The sequence below is a fragment of the Scomber japonicus genome, chromosome 23, assembly GCF_027409825.1.
Source record: "Scomber japonicus isolate fScoJap1 chromosome 23, fScoJap1.pri, whole genome shotgun sequence".
Lineage (NCBI taxonomy): Eukaryota > Metazoa > Chordata > Actinopteri > Scombriformes > Scombridae > Scomber > Scomber japonicus.
Genome location: NC_070600.1, coordinates 21,847,052 through 21,868,828, shown reverse-complemented (window position 1 = coordinate 21,868,828; position 21,777 = coordinate 21,847,052). Strand labels below are relative to the sequence as shown.

At 41.9% G+C, this 21,777-nt stretch overlaps 1 protein-coding gene across 1 annotated transcript in view; it reads left to right on the top strand.

The window, feature by feature from the left end:
* abcc9 (ATP-binding cassette, sub-family C (CFTR/MRP), member 9) overlaps nt 1-21,777 on the top strand; it is a 100,391-nt gene that overhangs the window by 6,302 nt on the left and 72,312 nt on the right. The window contains 15 exon segments of the mRNA XM_053343966.1: nt 211-320; nt 322-353; nt 1,536-1,657; nt 3,050-3,216; nt 4,044-4,145; nt 4,901-5,041; nt 5,133-5,324; nt 8,594-8,758; nt 9,556-9,711; nt 10,637-10,771; nt 10,855-11,017; nt 11,854-11,894; nt 11,992-12,134; nt 14,688-14,800; nt 19,332-19,432. Coding sequence (XP_053199941.1) covers nt 211-320; nt 322-353; nt 1,536-1,657; nt 3,050-3,216; nt 4,044-4,145; nt 4,901-5,041; nt 5,133-5,324; nt 8,594-8,758; nt 9,556-9,711; nt 10,637-10,771; nt 10,855-11,017; nt 11,854-11,894; nt 11,992-12,134; nt 14,688-14,800; nt 19,332-19,432 — 1,883 coding nt within the window.

The following is a 21,777-nucleotide window of genomic DNA, read 5'->3' as shown; positions in this document are numbered from 1 at the left end:
ATAAAAACAAGTCAAATTTGGACATTTGCACCAGCTGCATAAAAAATAACGAAAATTATGTGTATTTATTTTCATTTTTGTATATTCAGAGACACATTAGGAAAAGTCCAGCTAGCAGAAATATATAGAGATATATTATTTCTCTTTATGTGCAATAAATTTAAACTTAATTTTCCGACGTATCTTTGTGTTTCTCTGTTTGTGTCTCAGGTTGGGGCAGTCAGAGCTCGAAGGTCCAGATCCATCACAACACATGGCTTCATTTCCCCGGACACAACATGAGATGGATCCTCACCTTCTCGCTGCTCTTCGTCCACGTCCTGCGAGTTCGCCGAAGGCATCGTCTCCAACAAGTGAGACCTCGGAAAGATGCTTTTATTATTAAAGCCTATAAAGCAGAGGTGTCAAACTCATTTTCATTCAAGGGCCACATACAGACCAATTTGATCTCATGTGGGCCGGATCATTAAAAAGATGGAGGGAAGGAAGGAAAGAAAGGAAGGAAATAAGAAGGGAAGGAAGGAAAGAGAGGCAAAAGGAAGGAGGGAAAAAAGGTAGGAAGGACAGGTGGGAGGAATGACAGAAGGAAGAAAGGGAGGAAGGACAGATGGAAGGAAGAAAGGAAGGAAGGAACAAAGAAAGGATAAAAGGAAGTAGGAAGGACAGATGGAAGGAGGGATAGAAGGAAGAAAGGGAAGAAGGACAAATGGGAGGAAGGACAGAAGGAAGAAAGGGAGGAAGGACAGATGGGAGGAAGGACAGAAGGAAGAAAGGGAGGAAGGACAGATGGGAGGAAGGACAGAAGGAAGGAAGAAAGGGAGGAAGGACAGATGGAAGGAAGGAACAAAGAAAGGATAAAAGGAAGTAGGAAGGACAGATGGAAGGAAGGATAGAAGGAAGAAAGGGAGGAAGGACAGATGGGAGGAAGGACAGAAGGAAGGAAGAAAGGGAGGAAGGACAGATGGAAGGAAGAAAGGAAGGAAGGAACAAAGAAAGGATAAAAGGAAGTAGGAAGGACAGATGGAAGGAAGGACAGAAGGAAGAAAAGGAGGAAGGACAGATGGAAAGAAGAAAGGAAGGAAGGAACAAAGAAAGGATAAAAGGAAGTAGGAAGGACAGATGGAAGGAAGGATAGAAGGAAGAAAGGGAGGAAGGACAGATGGAAAGAAGAAAGGAAGGAAGGAACAAAGAAAGGATAAAAGGAAGTAGGAAGGAAGTATAGAAGGAAGAAAGGGAGGAAGGACAGATGGAAGGAAGGACAGAAGGAAGAAAGGGAGGAAGGACAGATGGAAAGAAGAAAGGAAGGAAGGAACAAAGAAAGGATAAAAGGAAGTAGGAAGGACAGATAGAAGGAAGGAAAAGAACACAGGAAGGAAAGTGGGCCGGATTGCACCCCTTGGCGGGCAGGTTCTGACCCACGGGCCGCATGTTTGACACCCCTGCTATAAATAATATCTATAAAGTTATTGTTAGTTGAGTTTTGTAATTCATCAGTATATTATATCACTATCACTTGTTTTTGCCTCTTGCTGTAGGATGATGGCCACCAACCACCTCCATCTCTTCATGCCGGCGTTCATGGGCTTCATCGCTGCTACGACGTCGGTGGTTTACTATCACAACATAGAGACGTCCAACTTCCCCAAACTGCTACTCGGTGAGTTTTAAAAGCGGTTGGATCGGTGGAATTTGGGCTCTTTTTTATAACTTTTAAAATCTGTGTAAAGTAAGAATAAATATGTGTTCTGAGTTTGACATACCACAGAAAAGTGTGTTGTTAACCACCCTGCCAAATTTGAATGATTAAAAAAATCACCAAATATATGAAATTAGGCTTCAAAGTTGTGTAAAAATCAGCCTCTGAAGCCCCGCCCCCTACCAAGTGCCACCTGTCAATCAAAGTCACCACCTCTACCAGAAACATGGACGCTACGTCACTATATTGTGATAATATTGTTATTGTGAATTCTTTTGGATGCTGCGATATTTGTGTAGTAAAAATATATCAATCAGGTGTATTAATAACGATAGAATTGGTGCTTTTATTTTGAAAACAGGAAGCAAACATACTCTTTCTGTAGCTATCTTGAAACCAGCGGGTTTTTTTTAGAAGTTGCATTGCATCTTGGGTAATGTGAGTGTGAGTAGTAGCGTTGCATCTTGGGTAATGTGAGTGTGAGTAGTAGCGTTGCATCTTGGGTAATGTGAGTGTGAGTAGTAGCGTTGCATCTTGGGTAATGTGAGTGTGAGTAGTAGCGTTGCATCTTGGGTAATGTGAGTGTGAGTAGTCAGCTCTTGATGCATACTCTGCATTTCTGGAGAATCTAGTAAACCAGGGGTGTCAAACATGCGGCCCGCAGGCCAGAACCGGCCCGTCTAGGGGTGCAATCCGGCCCACTTTCCTTCCATCTGTCCTTCCTTCCTTTCTTTCTTCTGTCCTTCCTCTCTACCTTCCATCTGTCCTTTCTTCCTTCCTTCCTTCCTTCCATCCTTCATATACCTTTCTTCCATCTGTCCTTTCTTCCTTCCTTCCTTCCTTCCTTCCTTCCCCTCTACCTTTCTTCCTTCCGTCCTTCATCTCTACCTTCCCCATTTCCTTCCTTCCTTCCTTCCTTCCTTCTGTCCTTCCTCTCCACCTTCCCCTTTTCCTTTCTTCGTTCCTTCCTTCCTTCCTTCCTTCTGTCCTTCCTCTCCACCTTCCCCTTTCCCTTTCTTCCTTCCTTCCTTCCTACATCTGTCCTTCATATACCTTTCTCACTTCTGTTCTTCCTTCCCCCTTCCCTTCCCTTCCCTTCTTTCCTTCCTTCCTTCCCTCCTTCCATCTTTTTAATGATCCGGCCCACATGAGATTAAATTGGTCTGTATGTGGCCCTTGAATGAAGATGAGTTTGACACCCCTCTAGTAAACCATCCAGGAACTTCTCACATACTCTAAATCACATCCTACACACTACATACTTCAAATGACGTCAGAGTTAGCACGAGTAGTAGGAAAGGATGTGGTTTCTAACAGACCTACAACTTCTCTCTCTCTTTTATTTCCTCACAGTTCTTTTCATCTACTGGGTTTTGGCGTTCATCACTAAAACCATCAAGTTGTGGAAGTTTGCGGCGTACAGCGTGGGACCGCAGCACCTGAGGTTCTGCATCACGGCTCTGCTGGTCATCCTGTACGGACTGCTGATGGGCGTAGAGATCAACGTCATCAGAGTCCGAGTCAGTCATCATGTTTTCATTATTATATTCAGCTTCATGACTGTTCCTTCTTTCCTCCCGTCCTCCTTCTTTCCTTCCTTCCTTCTTTCCTACGTCCATTCCTTCCTTTCCTTCCTTCCTCCTTTCCTTCCTTCTTCCTTTCCTCTTTTCCTTTCTCCCTCCCTCCCTCCTTCCCTCCCTCCTTCCCTCCCTCCTTCCTTCCTCTCTTCCTTCCTTCTTTTTCTCTGTCCTTCTTTCCTTCCTTCCTCCCTTCCTCTTTTCCTTTCTCCCTCCCTCCCTCCCTCCCTCCCTCCTTCCCTCCCTCCTTCCCTCCCTCCTTCCTTCCTCTCTTCCTTCCTTCTTTTTCTCTGTCCTTCTTTCCTTCCTTCCTCCCTTCCTCTTTTCCTTTCTCCCTCCCTCCCTCCTTCCTTCTTTCTTTCCTCTGTCCTTCTTTCCACCTTTCCTTCCTTCGTCCCTCCCTCCCTCCCTCCTTCCTTCCTTCATTCACTCCTTCCTTCCTTCCTTTCCTTCCTTCCTTCCTCCCTTCCTTCCTTCTTTCCTACATCCTTCAGTCCTTCATTTCCTTCCTTCCTCCTTTCCTCCCTCCCTCCTTTCCTTCCTTTCCTTACTTCTTCCTCCCTCCTTCCTTCCTTCCTTCCTTGACTCGAGGACAACAGGAGGGTTAAACTCTCTCTGACTTTTATTTTGAAATTTCTTGGCCTTTTGTTTTGTTTTGGATGTTTTGATGCTAAATGCTAATGTTAGATATCATTTTTCTCAGTTTTTTGTGCCTGTTTGTTTTAATAAATGTATTTTATATTAATTGTGTCCTTTTTCTCTCTTTGTAGAGATATGTATTCTTTGCCAACCCTCAGAAGGTGAAGCCGCCAGAAGATTTACAGGATCTGGGAGTTCGCTTTCTGCAGCCGTTTGTCAACCTGCTCTCCAAGGTACACATTTAACATTTCACATTTTAATAAAATACACCAATAACTGTAATCTACAAGAGAAGTCAGAGTAAAATAGAATAAATACTCAATCTTTAAGACTTATCAATCATGTATATAGCTTTTTTTTTTTTTTTTTTTTAGAGATTATATGAAAATTGAGCAAATCATCACATTATGAAGGCAGCTGATCATTTAACCCTCCTGTCGTCCTCCCGGGTCAAATTGACCCCATCTGTTTTGACTGTTCCTTCTGTCCTTCCTTCTTCTCTCTTTCTTTGCTCCCTCCTCTTTTCATCCTTCCTTCCCTCCTCTTTTCATCCTTCCTTCCTTCCTCCTTTTCTTCCTCCCTTCCTTCTCTCCTAAATTCCTTCCTCTTTTCGTCCTTACCCCTTTCCTTCCTTCCTTCCTTCCTCTCTCCTTACTCCTTTCCTTCCTTCCTTCCTTCCTTCCTTCCTTCCTTCCTTCCTTCCTCCCTTCCTCCTTTCCTCCCTCCCTCCCTCCTTACTCCTTTCCTTTATTCCTTCCTCCCTTCCATCTCTCCTTACTTCCTTCCTCTTTTCCTCCTCACTCCTTTCCTTCCTTCCTTCCTCCCTTCCATCTCTCCTTACTTCCTTCCTCTTTTCCTCCTTACTCCTTTCCTTCCTTCCTTCCTTCCTCCCTTCCTTCCTTCTGTCCTCCCTTGACCTGAGGACAACAGGAGGGTTAAAATGGTTTTTAAAAATGCTTTAAAAAAGACATTTGCTGCCTTTTCTTAGGCAACATACTGGTGGATGAATCCTCTGATCATTGGAGCTCATAAAAGGCCGATAGAGCTGAAGAAGATCGGGAAGCTGCCGATCGCTATGAGAGCTCTCACCAACTATTTACGACTCAAAGACGCATACGAGGACCAGAGGGTGAGTTTACGGAGGTCTCACCCTTTTATAATTATTTGGGTTTTTCCTGCTATTAGCAACACAATCTTCCTATCCTGTTTTCTCCGCACAGACGGCCGAGGACCCGGATCGCCCCCCGTCTATCTGGCGCTCCATGTACCGAGCGTTCGGCCGTCCCATCCTGCTCAGCAGCACCTTCCGTTACCTGGCCGACCTGCTGGGATTCGCCGGGCCTCTCTGCATCTCCGGCATCGTGAAGTATCTGAACGCCAGCGATAAAGTCCCCCCGCCAGACAAGGAAAAGGTGAGAGAGAGAGAGAGAGAGAGAGAGAGAGAGAGAGAGAGAGAGACCTTCCTTCCTTCCTCCTTTCCTTCCTTCTTCCTCCCTCCTGTCCTTCCTTCCTTCCTTTCCTTCATTCCTTCCCGTCTTACCTCCCTCCTGTCCTTCCTTCCTTCCTTTCCTTCATTCCTTCCCGTCTTACCTCCCTCCTTTCCTTCATTCCTTTCTTCTTCCCTCCTTTCCGTCCTTCCTTCCTCCCTCTTTCCCTTCCTTCCTTCCTTCCTTCCTTCCTTCATTCCTTCCTTGACTAGAGGACCACAGGAAGGTTAAGGGACTCTAAATTATTATGACTACTGATCCAAATACCTTTTTTTAAATGAGGTTTCAGTAACTTTGATTTGAGGCGTCTGTATTTACTAGCTTTTCATAAAACATCTGTCATAATTATCACTTTGATTGTTGTTAAAGGCGCTATTAACACTTCATATTTGGTTTAAATGAAACAGAAAACACCTTAGTGGACGTGGCTCTGCTTTGACTTGATAACAGGTTCATTAGAAACTGATAGACACACATTTGAGACGACAGCTTGAAAAAAAAAAAGATGGACGTCATTCATTTTCCCAGCAGAGAGAATCACTTAAACCTATAAACCCATTGACTTCCTGAGTCCGTCAATGAGAACGACGGCTACGTGTTTACATAAGATCACTTTATTACAGGCTGAGTGCAAATGAGTGCAACAGTGTGAGTCCCCCCCCCCCCCCCCCCAAAACGCTCAGCTGGTGTTGGGTGGTCCGCCAATGAATGACTCACTCTCGGTGTGATGTCACCGAGGCGTTGGTCCCAGTATGTGTGTGTGTGTGTGTGTGTGTGTGTGTGTGTGTGTGTGTGTGTGTGTGTGTGTGTGTCAGAGAGTGCATGTCCAAGTGTGTGAACCATGCTGTGTCTGACGTGATAATAACGTCTGTAATGTCATAATATGTTGGTGCTGATAGGACATACACACACACATATACACACACATATACACACATACTTGTCTTTATATACTTCTGAGGACCCTCATTGATATAATGTAGTTCCCACGCTTACATGTCTAACACCTCAAGCTTATCTTAACACTAAAACCACGTTGTTGATTATTACAAAAGAAGTATATACACACACATCTAACATTATTTTTTGGGTTAATTGATTTATTGCTTTATCAGATAATAATGTTTAATAGCCACCATTATTCCTCAGAGATGGTGAAGTCTTCAAATAGCTTGTTTCATCTAAACATGAGTCCAAAACCTAAACATATTTGATCTACGAAGATATTAGACAAAAGAGAAGCTGGAACCAACAACTTTATGATACTTTTGTCTATAAAACTACTTACCTTTTCTGCCCATTTAAAGAAGGGTATACACTTTATGATTTTGGGATTTCCAAGATAAAAGATGACCAATATAGAAGAAAACTTGGTGACATCTATGGTTGTGGTCCTATGTTGCACTTCTGAGAGAGGTTCAAAGATTGCTAATATAACCAAAGATGACCTGGGACACAATTTGGACAGGGTCAGAAATCTACTAACCAATCAATAGGAATACAACATGAAATGACACACAGATCGACACGACACTGGCACTAAACCCAACGATGGAGGTAAAATGAGCAAAAATGAAATGTTTTAGATTCAAACTAAGAAGAAAATCTTGATGTGTCCTCCAGCTGTTATCAAGAAGCTTCATTTTAAACATCTTCCATTTCCTTTGCATGAGACCAATACAGTTTATCTTATCCAATAATCTCCATCAGTGTTCATCAAACAATATCAGCTGGACTAAAAGATGTAACTACAACACAGCGACATTACAATAAAACAATAACATGGGCCTCGTGACAGGCGGCACACACACACACAACGTTGACGGCGTTGCAGACGGAGAGAACGCAGACGTTTTAACAGACAGTCCATTTGGCAAAGCTCATCACAGACTTTCACTCCTCTTAAATCCATGCCAGCCTCCTCCAAAGGTCATAACGCAGACAGACAGAGAGACAGACAGAGAGAGAGAGCAGATGCTTCTGTAATGACAATATATTTTCATTCAGTCCATTTGGCTGGATGTTGTTATAGTGGATGTTGAATGTGAGCTGGTGTCGGGTCCGTGCCTGCTTGTTAAAGTGGGTATAATGGGCAGCGGAGATAGAGAGCAGAGCTGAGCAGAGCAGAGCAGGGCTGCATTTCTGAGTGACATGGAAAATTCCCCACTCACTTCACACTCAGTATCTCAGCTTAATAGTGAGGAAAGGCCTGCTGAGCATCAAACCGAGCTTTTTGATACTACTGTGTGTGTGTGTGTGTGTGTGTGTGTGTGTGTGTGTGTGTGTGTGTTTACTCAAACAAACAGTATGCATGTGCTGAAAGTGCTCGATATGGAAGAAATATTGTTATAAATGCTTTTATTTTGATTGAGAAACAGTTGATTTGATAAAATAAGCAGCATTAATTGCATTTATCATGTTGTTCATCACACTGACTCAAAAATACATCTCCATTATTGCCTGGTACTGGTATCATGTGCAGAATAGTAGGTATGAATATTTGATAGAAAGTGCCAGAGAGCATAGAAATATATTAAATGCTGCAATAAATATTGTATATATTGTCTATATGTATTATTTGTCCATATACTGTTGTGTTGCTTTTTGGCGCCATCACATCACTGGCTCTCTGTTATTTGGCTACCAGCTGACTAATTATATCCAATCATACAGCTAGTCAATTGTTATGTCTATAAAATGTCAGAAAATAGTGCGCTCAATAACAAAGGTTTTATTTTGAAAAGCTTAGACAGGAAGCCGCTGCAGCTCCGTTAGTTTGACAGCAGCTGAAACACACGGTGAAATGTTTTAACTTTAAATAAAAGTGCAGAGTTTCCAGCATGCGTCAGATAATGGTGAGTTTACTGACTAATTATTAAAAACCAGGAAGTGATGTGTAGAACTGTCGTCATGGTAACCAGCTCAGCTCTAATATCTCTGCACATTTTCTGCTGTGTGTTGCGTTGAGCGGCAGATAAAAGGCTGCTGCTGGGAGAGAAAATTAATTAAATCCAATGTCCAATAAATGTAGCATGTTTCTACAGTTTAAAAAAATTTGTTTTAATAATCATGATTTCAATTTTGACCCAAATAATCGTTATTATGATTTTTTTTTTCCCATAATCGAGCAGCCCTATGCTAACGTCTCTTAAAGTTTAACATTTGCTCTTTGTGTGTGTGTGTGTTTGTTGGAGGCGATGTTTTTCGGCGTGTACTTCATGTCCTCCACTGAGCTGCTGCAGAACACTTCAGTCCTGGCCGTCCTCCTCTTCCTGGCGCTAGTCCTGCAGAGGACCTTCCTGCAGGCCTCCTACTACGTTACCATAGAAACAGGCATCAACCTGCGTGGAGCCCTGTTGGTGAGCTACTGCATGAAATATAAAGTTTTTTTTAGGATGTTTTGAATCTGTATATCATTTTTCTTTTTCTATTTTTTAATTGGTATTAAAAAAATCAAATAATGAAAAATTGACTGGTTATTTTGTTTTTTGTTATTTTTGGTCGGGTTTACGTTTACGTGACCCGGAAGTTCGGTAAGGAGCGTTAGCAAACGACAAACGTTACCTTGCTAGCCGCTACGATCGATCAGGACCAGGACCAGGACCAGATAAGCCAGTCAGACCTATTAGCCATGGTATTGTTTCAAGGATCAAAGTATGTGACTCTAAAAGAGGAGCTGAGAATGTGAATGCAAATGATATCTTACACCATAAATGTTATCGAAAATATTGAAATTTGATGGAAAACTCTCAATCGACGTGAATATTAGGTTACTTTGAAAGAAGAAAAACTGGGGCGGGGGGCTGAGGCAGGTAAAGGTGTGGGGAATGTGTGGGGAAGACAGGAAGGGGTGACCAATTAAATATTAAAATCAAATTCAGTCTTGGTGCCCGTTTTTCCATTTCGTATGTTTGATCTGAGCCTAAAATTGAAAAATGTTGATATATCTGAAATCTAGCTAACGATATCCAGTTTTATATTTTGTATTCCAAATAAGTTTGTGAGATAGTTAATCTACAGATTCGTAAACACAGACACAAATTCTCCTATTTTTACGTGACACTCAGGAATTGGAAGTATATTTGGTGACTAGTTTATGAACTGCCTCGAGACTCTGTTGTGTATTCATGTTTTTTTTTTTTTTTTTATTAACTAGGCGATGATTTACAACAAAATCCTGCGGCTGTCCACCTCCAACATGTCTATGGGGGAGATGACACTGGGGCAGATCAACAACCTGGTTGCCATAGAGACCAACCAGCTGATGTGGTTCCTGTTTCTCTGCCCCAACCTGTGGGCCATGCCTGTACAGGTAGGATCAACTCAACATCCATACTGATCTGTGTCCATGTGGTTTAGTTTAAATTTGAAGGGTTAAAATGTGAAAATAAACTTTATTTTTTTGTGGATCCAGCATCAAATTTCTGCTTTTTAATCCATTTTGAGAGAATATATTAGAGGATTATGGTAAAAATGTCTAAGTGGTGTAACCATAAATACTTTAAACTTGCTTTAAAACAGTAAATAGTCAATAAAACACCATATTAACTAGTTTGGCATGATCTTACATTATAACTTTTATATTAAATAAAGCTAATGGAATACAATTGTTCTAAATATTACATTTAATCTGGGTAACCATGGAGACCAGGACACATTTACAGTCATTAATAGTATAAGTCCACTTAAATACACTGTTATTTTGTGGTTACACCATTTGACATTTACAGAAACATTCAGTCTTACTTCTAAAAATGGTGCAAATGCCATTTCAAATGAAATACAACCAACAAAAATACAAAATTCACATTTTAACAAACCTGATGCTGCTTTTAAAACTATTTTTTTAATTTTTGAGTTACTCATATCAGCATTGGTATCAGCAGTGTCCAATATGTACTGATATTTTTTGCTTATATGGGGAACATTTAATGTATTTTTTTTCTTAATTCAAGTTAAATACACATGTGCATGTTATTTAGTGTGTTATTATTGAATTTTCCAGTGTAGTTTACTGTTTCAATGCATTAATGTCATTTTATACAGTTATTGCTAAACTGTGCCTTCATTACATATCTTTATCACAAGTATTGATAACTACATTAAAGGGATCAATGCAAGATCAATGAATGTGTAAAGATCAATCTGTGTCAATCGGGCTGTAATCCACACCTATCTGTTCATGCATCCCCTCTATAAATCTTATATAAAGTTGTTTCTCTTCTCTGTCTTTGCAGATTGTGATGGGAGTGATTCTGCTCTACTATTTATTAGGCTACAGCGCCTTAGTAGGAGCGTCTGTCATCGTCCTGCTGGCTCCAGTCCAGTACCTCATAGCTACGAAGCTGGCAGACACACAGAAAAGCACACTAGTAAGCAGCAGCCTCATGTTATTGTTTCTGTTTTGGAGTAAAGCAATTTTACACTGATAACTCAGAGTTGTGTCTTTTTATAGGAGCACTCTACCGATCGCCTAAAAAAGACCACAGAGATCTTAAAGGGCATAAAGCTACTAAAGCTGTACGCCTGGGAGAATATCTTCTGTGATAGTGTGGAGGACACTCGAGGAAAAGAGCTCACCAGCCTGAAGACGTTCGCTTTCTACACTTCTATGTCAAGTAAGATGAAACCAAACATCTATGGCTTCATTTAAAGACTGTGTAAAGTGAATTCGGACATTTTCTTCTAAACACATTAAATAGGTCATAAATGTATTTCTAAAAAAGGTGTAAAAAGCATTTCAACCATTTAGATTTGAATTGTGGAGCTAGGTTTCACAAACTGTGTTTCAAGATTTCTGTGTTCAGGATTTAGTGATTAGCATAAACCCGCCCCTGCTGCTGTAGAGGTATAAATACATTCAGCACACACTACTACTACTACAGTCTACAGTTAGCCAGTTAGCTGAGTTAGCCTCTGAGCTAGCAGCTGAGTTAGCCGCCGAGTTAGCCGCCAAGTTAGCAGCAGAAAGCTCTCAGACGTAGCGTCCATGTTTCTGGTAGAGGTGGTGACTTTGATTGGCAGGTGACACTTGGTAGGGGGGGGGGGCTTCAGCGGACTCGGTGGCCACGCCCACAGCGGTTGGGAGCAGAGAAAGAGGCTGATTTTTACACAACTTTGAAGCCTAATTTAATATATTTGGCGATTTTTTTTTAATCATTCAAATTTGGCAGGGTGGTTAACAACACACTTTTCTGTGGTATGTCAAACTCAGAACACATATTTATTTATTCTTACTTTACACAGACTTTAAATGTGTGTTTTATGTCCAAGTTGATGAAAAAAAGTGAAAGACGTGACGGAAACCGGTCCGATTTCTTCTCGTAGGAAATGAGCGATGGTTTTCCACAATATCTCATAATGTAATAGTCTTATCTTTCAACTTATATGAGTCTTCCCTCCTTTTGATTGACAGAGAATTACATTATAATCTATGTTTTCTCTCTGTGTGCAGTTTTCATGAATGCTGCTATCCCCATTGCCGCTGTACTTGCGGTAAGACAGCTTATATATCGTACTATTGGATCAGGAGTCAGGAGAAGTAAAAGATGATATAAAATGTAAAATCTTGTGTGTTTTTTTTTTCATGTAGACATTTGTGATGCATCATTTCATCAATGAAAACGGTCCAAGTCCTTCTGAGGCTTTTGCTGCTCTGGCCTTGTTCCACATCCTGGTTACTCCTCTCTTCCTGCTCTCCACTGTCGTCAGATTTGCCGTCAAGGCTTTGGTCAGGTGAGTCTGTGGCAGAGTTGGGAAGGTTACTATGGAGATGTAATAGATTACAGATTACTAGTTACTCTGTTTATAATGTAATAAGTAATGTAACTATTTTAATGACTTCATCAAAGTAATGTAACTTATTACATTTGATGACTTTTCTAATTTTATAACCAATGTTTTCAGCTCCTTCCTTCCTTACTTCCTTACTTCCTTCCTTCCTTCCTTTCTTCTGTCCTTCCTTCCTTTCTTCCTTCCTTCCTTCCTTCCTTCCGTACTTCTGTCCTTCCTTTCTTCTGTCCTTCCTTCCTTCCTCCTCCCTTCCATCCTTCCTTCTTCTTTCTTTCCTTCCTTCCTTTTTGCCTTCCTCCCTTCCTCCTCCCTTCCATCCTTCCTTCTTCTTTCTTTCCTTCCTTCCTTTTTTCCTTCCTCCCATCCTTCCTTCTTTCTTTCTTTCCTTCCTTCCTTCATTCCTTCATTCCTTCTGTTATGGGACATCCAATAATGCTTGTGAGTTCACACTTCCTTCCTTCCTTCTTTCATTCCATCCTTCCTCCCTTCCTTCCTTCCTTCCCTCCTTCCTTCTTTCCTTCCTTCCTTCCTTATATTTGATGAATAAAGTGGGTTTAATTGGTACTGTGACTCCATTTAAGCCCATGTGTGCTCCAAATAAACCCACATCATGATTTATTTACTAAATATAATAAAAAATATGGATTTTAAAGAATTAAAAACAGCAATATATGTATTCAGTAACATGTTAAATATTAAAAAATGAGGAAAATCTTAAAGGTCTGACTTAAGATGTAACCTCCTTTTGTAATCATCAACATCTTCATCAGTAACTATAATTTAATGACACATTTTATCCCCAATTTTGGTTTTTACTGACATTTCTGTGGGCCTTCATACACATATCATATACCAGAATTAGTTTTAGGGCACATAGTGTGAATCTACAGCATCAAATAGAGGTATGGATAGTTTACATTTTACTCCATAAAAGCCATTAAGACCAGGAAGTGTTTTAACCCTTAAACAGGCAACGTGCACCAGGAGATACAGACTCTTTAACCTTCCTGTTGTCCTCCCGGGGCCTTCCTCTGTCCTTCCTTCCTTCCTTCCTTCCTACCTTCCTCAGATCTAAGTTCAGCTGTTAGGGCAAATGTTCCCTCCTTCTGTCCTTTCTTCCTTCCTTCATCTGTCCTTCCTTTCTTCCTTCCTTCATCTGTCCTTCCTTTCTTTCTTCCTTCCTTCCTTCCTTCCTCCCTCCCTTCCTTCCTTCCTCCCTCCTTTCCATCCTTCTTCCTCCCTCCTTCCTTTCCTTCCTTCTTCCTCCTTTCCTTCCCTTCTTCCCTCCTTTCCTTCCTTCTTCCCTCCTTTCCTTCCTACCTCCCTCCCTCCCTCCCTCCCTCCCTTCCTTCCTTCCTCCCTCCTTTCCATCCTTCTTCCTCCCTCCTTCCTTTCCTTCCTTCTTCCTCCTTTCCTTCCCTTCTTCCCTCCTTTCCTTCCTTCTTCCCTCCTTTCCTTCCTACCTTCCTTCCTTCCTCCCTCCTTCCTTTCCTTCCTTCTTCCTCCCTTCCTTCCCTTCCTCCCTCCTTTCCTTCCTTCTTCCCTCCTTTCCTTCCTTCCTTCCTTACTTTAGGTGCAATTGACATAACTAGTAAGGCCTGTTTAAGGGTTAATAGCCTTTAATAGCCTTTAATAGCGTGTAGTGCATTGATGCTGCACATCCTGAGCTATAAATCTGCATTAACAGCTAATTCAAGCTGTTTCTTCTTCTGTTGTTGTCTTATGTTCATGTTCTCACTGTAAAGACATTGACTTCCTTTCTTCCTTCCTTCATCTGTCCTTCCTTTCTTTCTTCCTCCCTCCCTCCCTTTCTTCCTTCCTTCCTTCCTCCCTCCTTTCCATCCTTCTTCCTCCCTCCTTCCTTTCCTTCTTCCTCCCTTCCTTCCCTTCCTCCCTCCTTTCCTTCCTTCTTCCCTCCTTCCTTTCCTTCCTTCCTTCCTTCCTTCCTTCCTTCCTTCCTTTCTATCCTTCTTCCTCCCTCCTTCCTTTCCTTCCCTTCTTCCCTCCTTTCCTTCCTTCTTCCCTCCTTTCCTTCCTTCTTCCCTCCTTTCCTTCCTTCCTTCCTTCCTTCCTTCCTTCGTTCCTTCCTTCCTTCCTTACTTTAGGTAATAGCCTTTAATAGCCTTTAATAGCGTGTAGTGCATTCATGCTGCACATCCTGAGCTATAAATCTGTATTAACGGCTAATTCAAGCTGTTTCTTCTTCTGTTGTTGTCTTATGTTCATGTTTTCACTGTGAGGACATTGACTGTATTTTATCACAAGTTAGTCCAACTGTTAAACTGTTAATGCTTTAAAGTTTTGGCTGAGAGAGAAAAGAGGAGGGATGTGAACATTTCTAAACAAGGAAGACAAAGTGGAGAAGCAGAGTAACAAATTGGATGTGGTGCACGAAGGAAACCTGAGAGCAGTGAAGAGAAATATGGACTGTGTGTGTGTGTGTGTGTGTGTGTGTGTGTGTGTGTGTGTGTGTGTGTGTGTGTGTGTGTGTTACAGTGTCCAGAAGCTCGGCGAGTTTCTGCAGAGTGACGAAATTGGAGATGACAGCTGGAGGAACGGAGACATGGCCGTTTCCCTGGAGGCCGGTAAAAAACACCTGGGCCCGGTGAGTATTCATCAATCAGCAAAACTGATAACGGAGCAAAGACACGGGCAAAGTCAAAGTCTGGGCAGCTACACGTTCCCCCTCTATTTCCTTCTAATTCTTCTTTTCCTTCTGTCTTTCCTCCCTTTCTTCCTTCTGACCTTCCTTCTTTTCCTTCCTTCTGTCCTTCCTGCCTTCCTTCCTTCCTTCTCTTCCTTCCTTCCTTTCTGTCTTCCCCTTCCATCTTCCCTTCCATCTTCCTTCCTTCCTTCCTTCCTTCCTTCCTTCCTTGTTACCTTCCGTCCTTCCCTCCATCTGTCTTTCCTCCCTTTCTTCCTTCTGTATCCAAATTCTACAATACAGTTAGCTTCCTTCCTTCCATATTTTCTTCCTTCCTTCCCTCCTTCTTTTCCTTCTTTCCTTCCTTCCTTCCTCCCATCTGTCCTTCCTTTCCTCCATCTGTCCTTCCTCCCTTTCTTCCTTCTGACCTTCCTTCTTTTTCTTCCTTCTGTCCTTCCTTCCTTCCCTTCTTTCTTCCTTCCTTTCTGTCTTCCCTTCCATCTTCCTTCCTTTCTTCCTTCCTACCTTCCTTCCTTCCTTCCTTCCTTCCTTCCTTCCTTCCTTCCTTCCTTCCCTCCATCTGTCCTTCCTCCCTTTCTTCCTTCTGACCTCTTCCTTCTTTTCCTTCCTTCCTTCTGTCCTTCCTTCCTTCCTTCCTTCCTTCTTTCCTTCCGTCCTTCCTTCATGGTGTCCTTCACTTCCTTCCTTGCTAAGTTAATATTACTTTAATATATTTTCTAATTTCTGTATCCAAATTGTACAATACAGTTAGCTTCCTACCTTCCTTCCCTCCTTCTTTTCCTTCCTTCCCTCCATCTGTCCTTCCCTCCTTCTTTTCCTACCTTCCTTCCCTCCTTCTTTTCCTTCCTTCCCTCCATCTGTCCTTCCCTCCTTCTTTTCCTTCCTTCCTTCCTTCCTTCCTTCCTTCCTTCCTTCCCTCCATCTGTCTGTCCTCCACATGTAGCACATGTAGTTTAAGTGACAAGCGAGTAATGAAGAACTTCAAACAATGAGAAAAAAAATAATCCAAACATTTATTCTGTATTTAAAACAAAGCCACACTGACGAGCTGCCAAGAAATGACTTTAATGTGCTGAGTGTAGCAGCCAGCGTTTCCTCGTGGACAGAGGTCACACACACACACACACACACACACACACACACACACACACACACACACATTCCTTCCATGTTACTGCAGGTAATGTGTGTCCTCTCCCATTTTGGTGGCTGTTCCCCTCTAACAGGAAGCTCAGGCACGCTGTGTAACTTCAGGGTCTTCTGATTGTTTAAGAGGAGTAATCGTGTATTTAGACAGTCGTGTGCCACGATGACGCACGATGCCCGAGCAGCAGCAGCAGCAGCAGCAGCAGCAGCAGCAGCAGCAGCAGCAGCAGCAGCAGCAGCAGCAGCAGCAGCAGCAGCAGCAGCAGCAGGGCAGCGAGTTCATGAATCAATGAGCAAATCTGACATTTCTTTACGGAGGCGTATTCATGATCTGAGGCAGGCGGGAGCAAACATACTCCTTCCTTCCTTCCTTCCTTTCTTCCTTCCTTCCTTCTTCCCGTCTTTTACTTCCTTCCTTCCTTCCTTCCGTCTGTCCTTCCTACCTTCCTTCCTCCCGTCTTTTACTTCCTTCCGTCCTTCCTTCCTTCCATCCGTCCTTCCGTCCTTCCATCTGTCCTTCCTTCCTTCCTTCCTTCCTTCCTACCTTCCTACTTTCCTTCCTCCCCTTCAGCTGTCCTTCCCTCCTTCTTTTCCTTCCTTCTTTCCTTCCTCCCTCTGACATTTCTTTACAGAGGCGTAGTCGGATACGTTTTGAATCCATTGGGGTTAAGAATAGTTTAGCAGAGGCCTTTATGGCACGATGCTTTACTTCTTCATCAACATTTCCGTAAGCAAATCAGATAGTCGTCGATGTCAGAAAGAAGCAGCTGATCGGTCTTCACAAAGACTTAGGAGCAGCAGTGGCAAACATGAGGCCCGTGGGCCACAACAGGTCCACCCAGGAGTCCAATCCAGGCCCACTTTCCTTCCTGTCTTCTTTTCCTTCCTTCCATCTGTCTGTCCTTCCTTCCTTCCTTTCTTCCTTCCTTCCTGTCTCATTTTCCTTCCCTCCTTCCTTCCTTCTTTCCTTCCTTCCTTCCTTCCTTCTGTCCTGTCTCCTTTTCCTTCCTTCCTTACTTTATTCATTCCTTCTGTCCTGTCTCCTCTTCCGGCCGTCCATCCTTCCTTCCTTCCTTCTGTCCTGTCTCCTTTTCCTTCCTTCCTTACTTTATTCATTCCTTCTGTCCTGTCTCCTCTTCCGGCCGTCCATCCTTCCTTCCTGTCTCTTCTTCCTTCCTTCCTTCCTTCCTTCCTTCCTTCCTTCCTTCCTTCAGATTAGGTTGTATGTGATCCTTGAATGAAATTAAGTTTTTCCCTCCTGATCTGAGTCATAAAAAACAGACAAAATGAACCCAGTCTAATATTGTTCTTCATGTTTTGGGCAATAAATGATCTGTCATTCATTGTGTAGTAAAAAATATGATTCAATCTTGTCAGTCAAAATTTAATATAGAGTACATACATTCATTTGGAGCTATAGGATTCAGACTTTCTTCTTCCTTTCAGTCCACATTAGCCTGCATCCTCTCTGAATCTGGAGAGTTTAAATCCATTGATAGCAACGTAATAGCCGACTGTATGTAACCACTTAACCTCTGATCAGACAGCGTTCAACTTCCACCAAATGTCACTAGATCTTCAGTGACAGCATGACATTTTTAGCCGTGCTCGGCTCCAGGGAGGGCCGATGTCAGTCGGTCCATCGCTTTGATCTAGACTGAAATATCTCATTAGTCTTTGGATGGACATTTTATGCAGACATTCGTGTTCCCCAGAGGATTACTCATACTGACCTCGGTAATCCTCTGATTATTTTTATTTTGTTTTATTTCTCCCCGCAGTGCCAACATGAAGTTGACATTTGTAGTTCAGCGTTGAAAAACTTGACCACAATTGAACGGATTAACACAATATATGATACAGATATTTATGTTCCCCCAGAGGAAACATTTTAATAACTCTGGTGATCCTTTGACTTTTCCTCTTGCGCCACCAGCAGGTCAAAGGTTTATTTAGTGAGATATCTCAACAGCATGAAATTGATTAGCTGTAGCACTCTTGCTCAAATCTGTATTATCCTCATTAGTCACTTAGACACAAAATCCTTGTCCCTGTGTAGGTCACACCAAGAACGTGCTATTTAAAACCTCTTTGAGGCCATGACAACATGAAACATGATTTTTTTTTTCGCTCATTGACCATTGTTCAAAACCAAAATTCAAAAATGTCTCCAGCAGTGATTTGTGTTATTCTTCGTTTATACACTAGCACAACCTGTATCTATAGCAACCGTAACACAATCTGTATCTATAGCAACCATAGAACAACCTGTATCTATAGCAACCATAACACAATCTGTATCTATAGCAACCGTAACACAATCTGTATCTATAGCAACCATAGAACAACCTGTATCTATAGCAACCATAACACAATCTGTATCTATAGCAACCATAACACAATCTATATCTATAGCAACCATAACACAATCTGTAACTATAGCAACCATAGAACAACCTGTATCTATAGCAACCATAACACAATCTGTATCTATAGCAACCATAGCACAATCTGTATCTATAGCAACCATAACACAGTGTGTATCTATAGCAACCATAACACAACCTGTATCTATAGCATCCATAGAATAACCTGTATCTATAGCAACCATAACACAATCTGTATCTATAGCAACCATAACACAACCTGCATCTATAGCAACCATAGAACAATCTGTAACTATAGCAACCATAGAACAATCTGATGGTCTGTCTGTGCATTACATTCCTCATACAAGTGGTAAAGATTGCCCAACAAAGTTAAATGGGTTCAATAGATTTAGTTTTAAACCAGATATCATGAAGTCTATAAATTCTCTATCAATAAAAAGTGTGGTAAAATAAAATGTATGTATTATTAAATAATCAAAACATCCTCATCCTTTACTTTAAATCTCATGTTAAGTGATTTCTACAAGTGTTTGTCAGTGAGGGAGGTTTGTGTAAAGCATCACCACTCGCTGAACTGCAGCACATTTTCGCGGCTGTCTGAGGTTTCAGGCGGCTTGAGTCACATGGTTGCTATTATATTACAAGAGGGGATTATCACAATTAGCGTCTGAAATGGACAGTAAGGCCACGGGGGGCTAGAGTGTAGTTAGAAGTTAAATGGTTTTTATAACGGGGATCTGACACACAGGGTTGAAACACTACAGAGATGATATTTAAAAGGAGATTTTTAAGGATGTATTAGGTAGTAACTGAGTAATACGGATGGAGTAAAGCCTGAGTTTATTACTTAATGCTAATTTCAAGTCTCATTTTTCCCCAATTCTCTATCTACCCCCCCTCCCCCCCCCCCCCTCCTCTCCTCCCTCCCCAAGACCAAAGCCATCAACAGGAAGCAGCCAATGCGCTACCAGATGGACAACTATGAGCAGCCGACCAGGCGACAGATGAGACCCACGGAGACCGAGGATGTGGCTGTAAAGGTCAGGGGTCAAACTTCACATTATGGGGGGGAATAATAATAACATTAAAAAAAAACCATAAAGCATGAAGTCTCAATGGACACAACTTGCCAATATCCAGTGTTAAAGGTTCAGAGGATAGACTAAATATAGACCACAGTGACAGATCATGTTTTACAGATTCATACTGAAGCAAGTTTGAAGGACTTTTTGTTTTTTTTGTTTTTAAATAAACTGTCAATGAACTTGCTGATTTTGGCAGGACTAGCTGTAGGCTCGGAGCAATGCAGATGTTTTGTTTTTTGCAGAATGAAGGGTTGGACTTGTCAAGGACTCTGTGTTTGAAAGTAAATCAAAACCACTGTAAGCCCTTTATAGACTAAGAAGCCTGTTAGTTTATTTCTTGCAGCTGTGATAATAACATGTATAAAAAATAATAATTATGAATTTAAATGAAACAATTATGAGATTTGAACTTGACCACAACATTTGGAGGAATATTAAAAAACATTTATTCATCAAGTAAGGCGACATTTCACACCTGGGTTATTATAGTTAACTAAAACTAAGATTAAAACTAAAACTAGTGGTGAAAAAAATGATATATTGTTTAAAAAAAGAAAGAAAACTAAAATGAACAATGCAAAACTAACTAAAACGAAACTGAATTGCAGTTGAAATCTGCTTCATTTTCTCCCCTTTACTGTCCTGTTCAGTTTGACTTCCTTTAATACCCGGAAAACTAAAACTAAGACTTAATAAAAACTAAACTAAAACTAGTCCATCACTTATTAAACTAACTAAAACTAAACTGAAATCAAAATACAAACTGAAAAACTGAATAAAAATAAAATCTAATGAAAAAAAGGAAAGGAGGGAGGGACGAGGAAGGAAGGAAAGGAGTGAAGAAGGAAGGATGGAAGGGAGGAAGAAGGAAGGACAGGAGGAAGGAAGGAAGGAAATAAGGACAGAGGAAAAAACGAAGGGAGGAAAGGAAAGAAGGAAAGAAGGGAGGAAGGGAGGGAGGAAGGAAAGGAGGGAGGGAGGAAGGAAAGGAAGGAGAGAGGGAGGAAGGACATAAGGAAGAAAGAAAGGGGGATGGAGGAAGGAAAGGAGGGAGGGAGGGAGGAAAGGAGGGAGGGAGGGAGGGAGGGAGGAAGGAAAGGAAGGAGAGAGGGAGGAAGGACATAAGGAAGAAAGAAAGGGGGATGGAGGAAGGAAAGAAGGACAAGGAAGGAAGAAAGGGGGATGTAGGAAGGAAGGAAGGGAGGAAGAAGGAAGGAAAGGAGGGAGGGAGGAAGGAAAGAAGGAAGGCAGGAAGGAAAGAAGAAAGGGGGATGGAAGAAGGAAAGAAGGAAGGGAGGAAAGATAAATACTATGAACAACATTCTGGTTTCTTAAAGATGAATAGGCCCACCTGTCAGATTAATGAAACAGTCTGACTTGTTTTGTGTCGACTCTTGTTTTAATCCACATCGTTGCAAATCTCCGAGCAGGAAAGGAAGCAGGAAGCAACAGCGTCTGCTCCATTTAGTCGAGTCACGTCCATTTTTATTTACACAGCACCAAATCACAACAGAAGTTATCTCAAGGCACCGTTCACACACAGCAGGTCTAGATTGTTTAATTCACACAGAGCCAACATTAGCTCATGAGAGAGGACTCGGAGACAGCAGCAAGGAAGAAACCTCCAGGCTCCAGGTGAGCAACCATCTGCCAGGAACAGATTGAAAGAGGGAAGAGAGGAAGAGGAGAGGAAGGAGAGGAAGAGAGAAAGGAGAGGAAGAGAGAAAGGAGAGGAAGGAGAGACATAAATTAGCAACGATAACTGTTATAATAATGGAAATATGACTTATAGTAATAGTAGTAGTAGATTCCTCATCTGAAGGTCCTTCCTACCTTCCTTTATTCATTCCGTCCTACCTGTCTCCTCTTCCTTCTTTCTTTCCTTCATTCCTTCCTTCCTTCCTTCTGTCCTTCCGTCCGTCCTTCCTTCCTTCTGTCCGTCTTCAGTTCCATCCTTCCTTCTTCCCTTTTTTTCCATCTTTCCTTCCTGTCTGCTTTTCCTTCCTTCCTTCCTTCCTTCCTTCCTCCCTCCTATTCCTTCCTTCCTTCCTTGCTTTCTTCCTTCCTTTATTCATTCCTTCCTTCCTGTCTCCTCTTCCTTCTTTCTTTCTCCTGTCTCCTTTTCCTAACTTCCTTCCATCTGTCCTTCCTTCCTTCCTTCCTTCCTTCCTTGCCTCCAGCTGTCTTTCCTCCCTTTCTGTCTTCTGACTGACCTTCCTTCCTTCCTTCCTTCCTTCCTTCCATCCTTCTTTTTAATAACCCTAACCCACATCAGATCACATTGGGCTGAATGTGTCCCT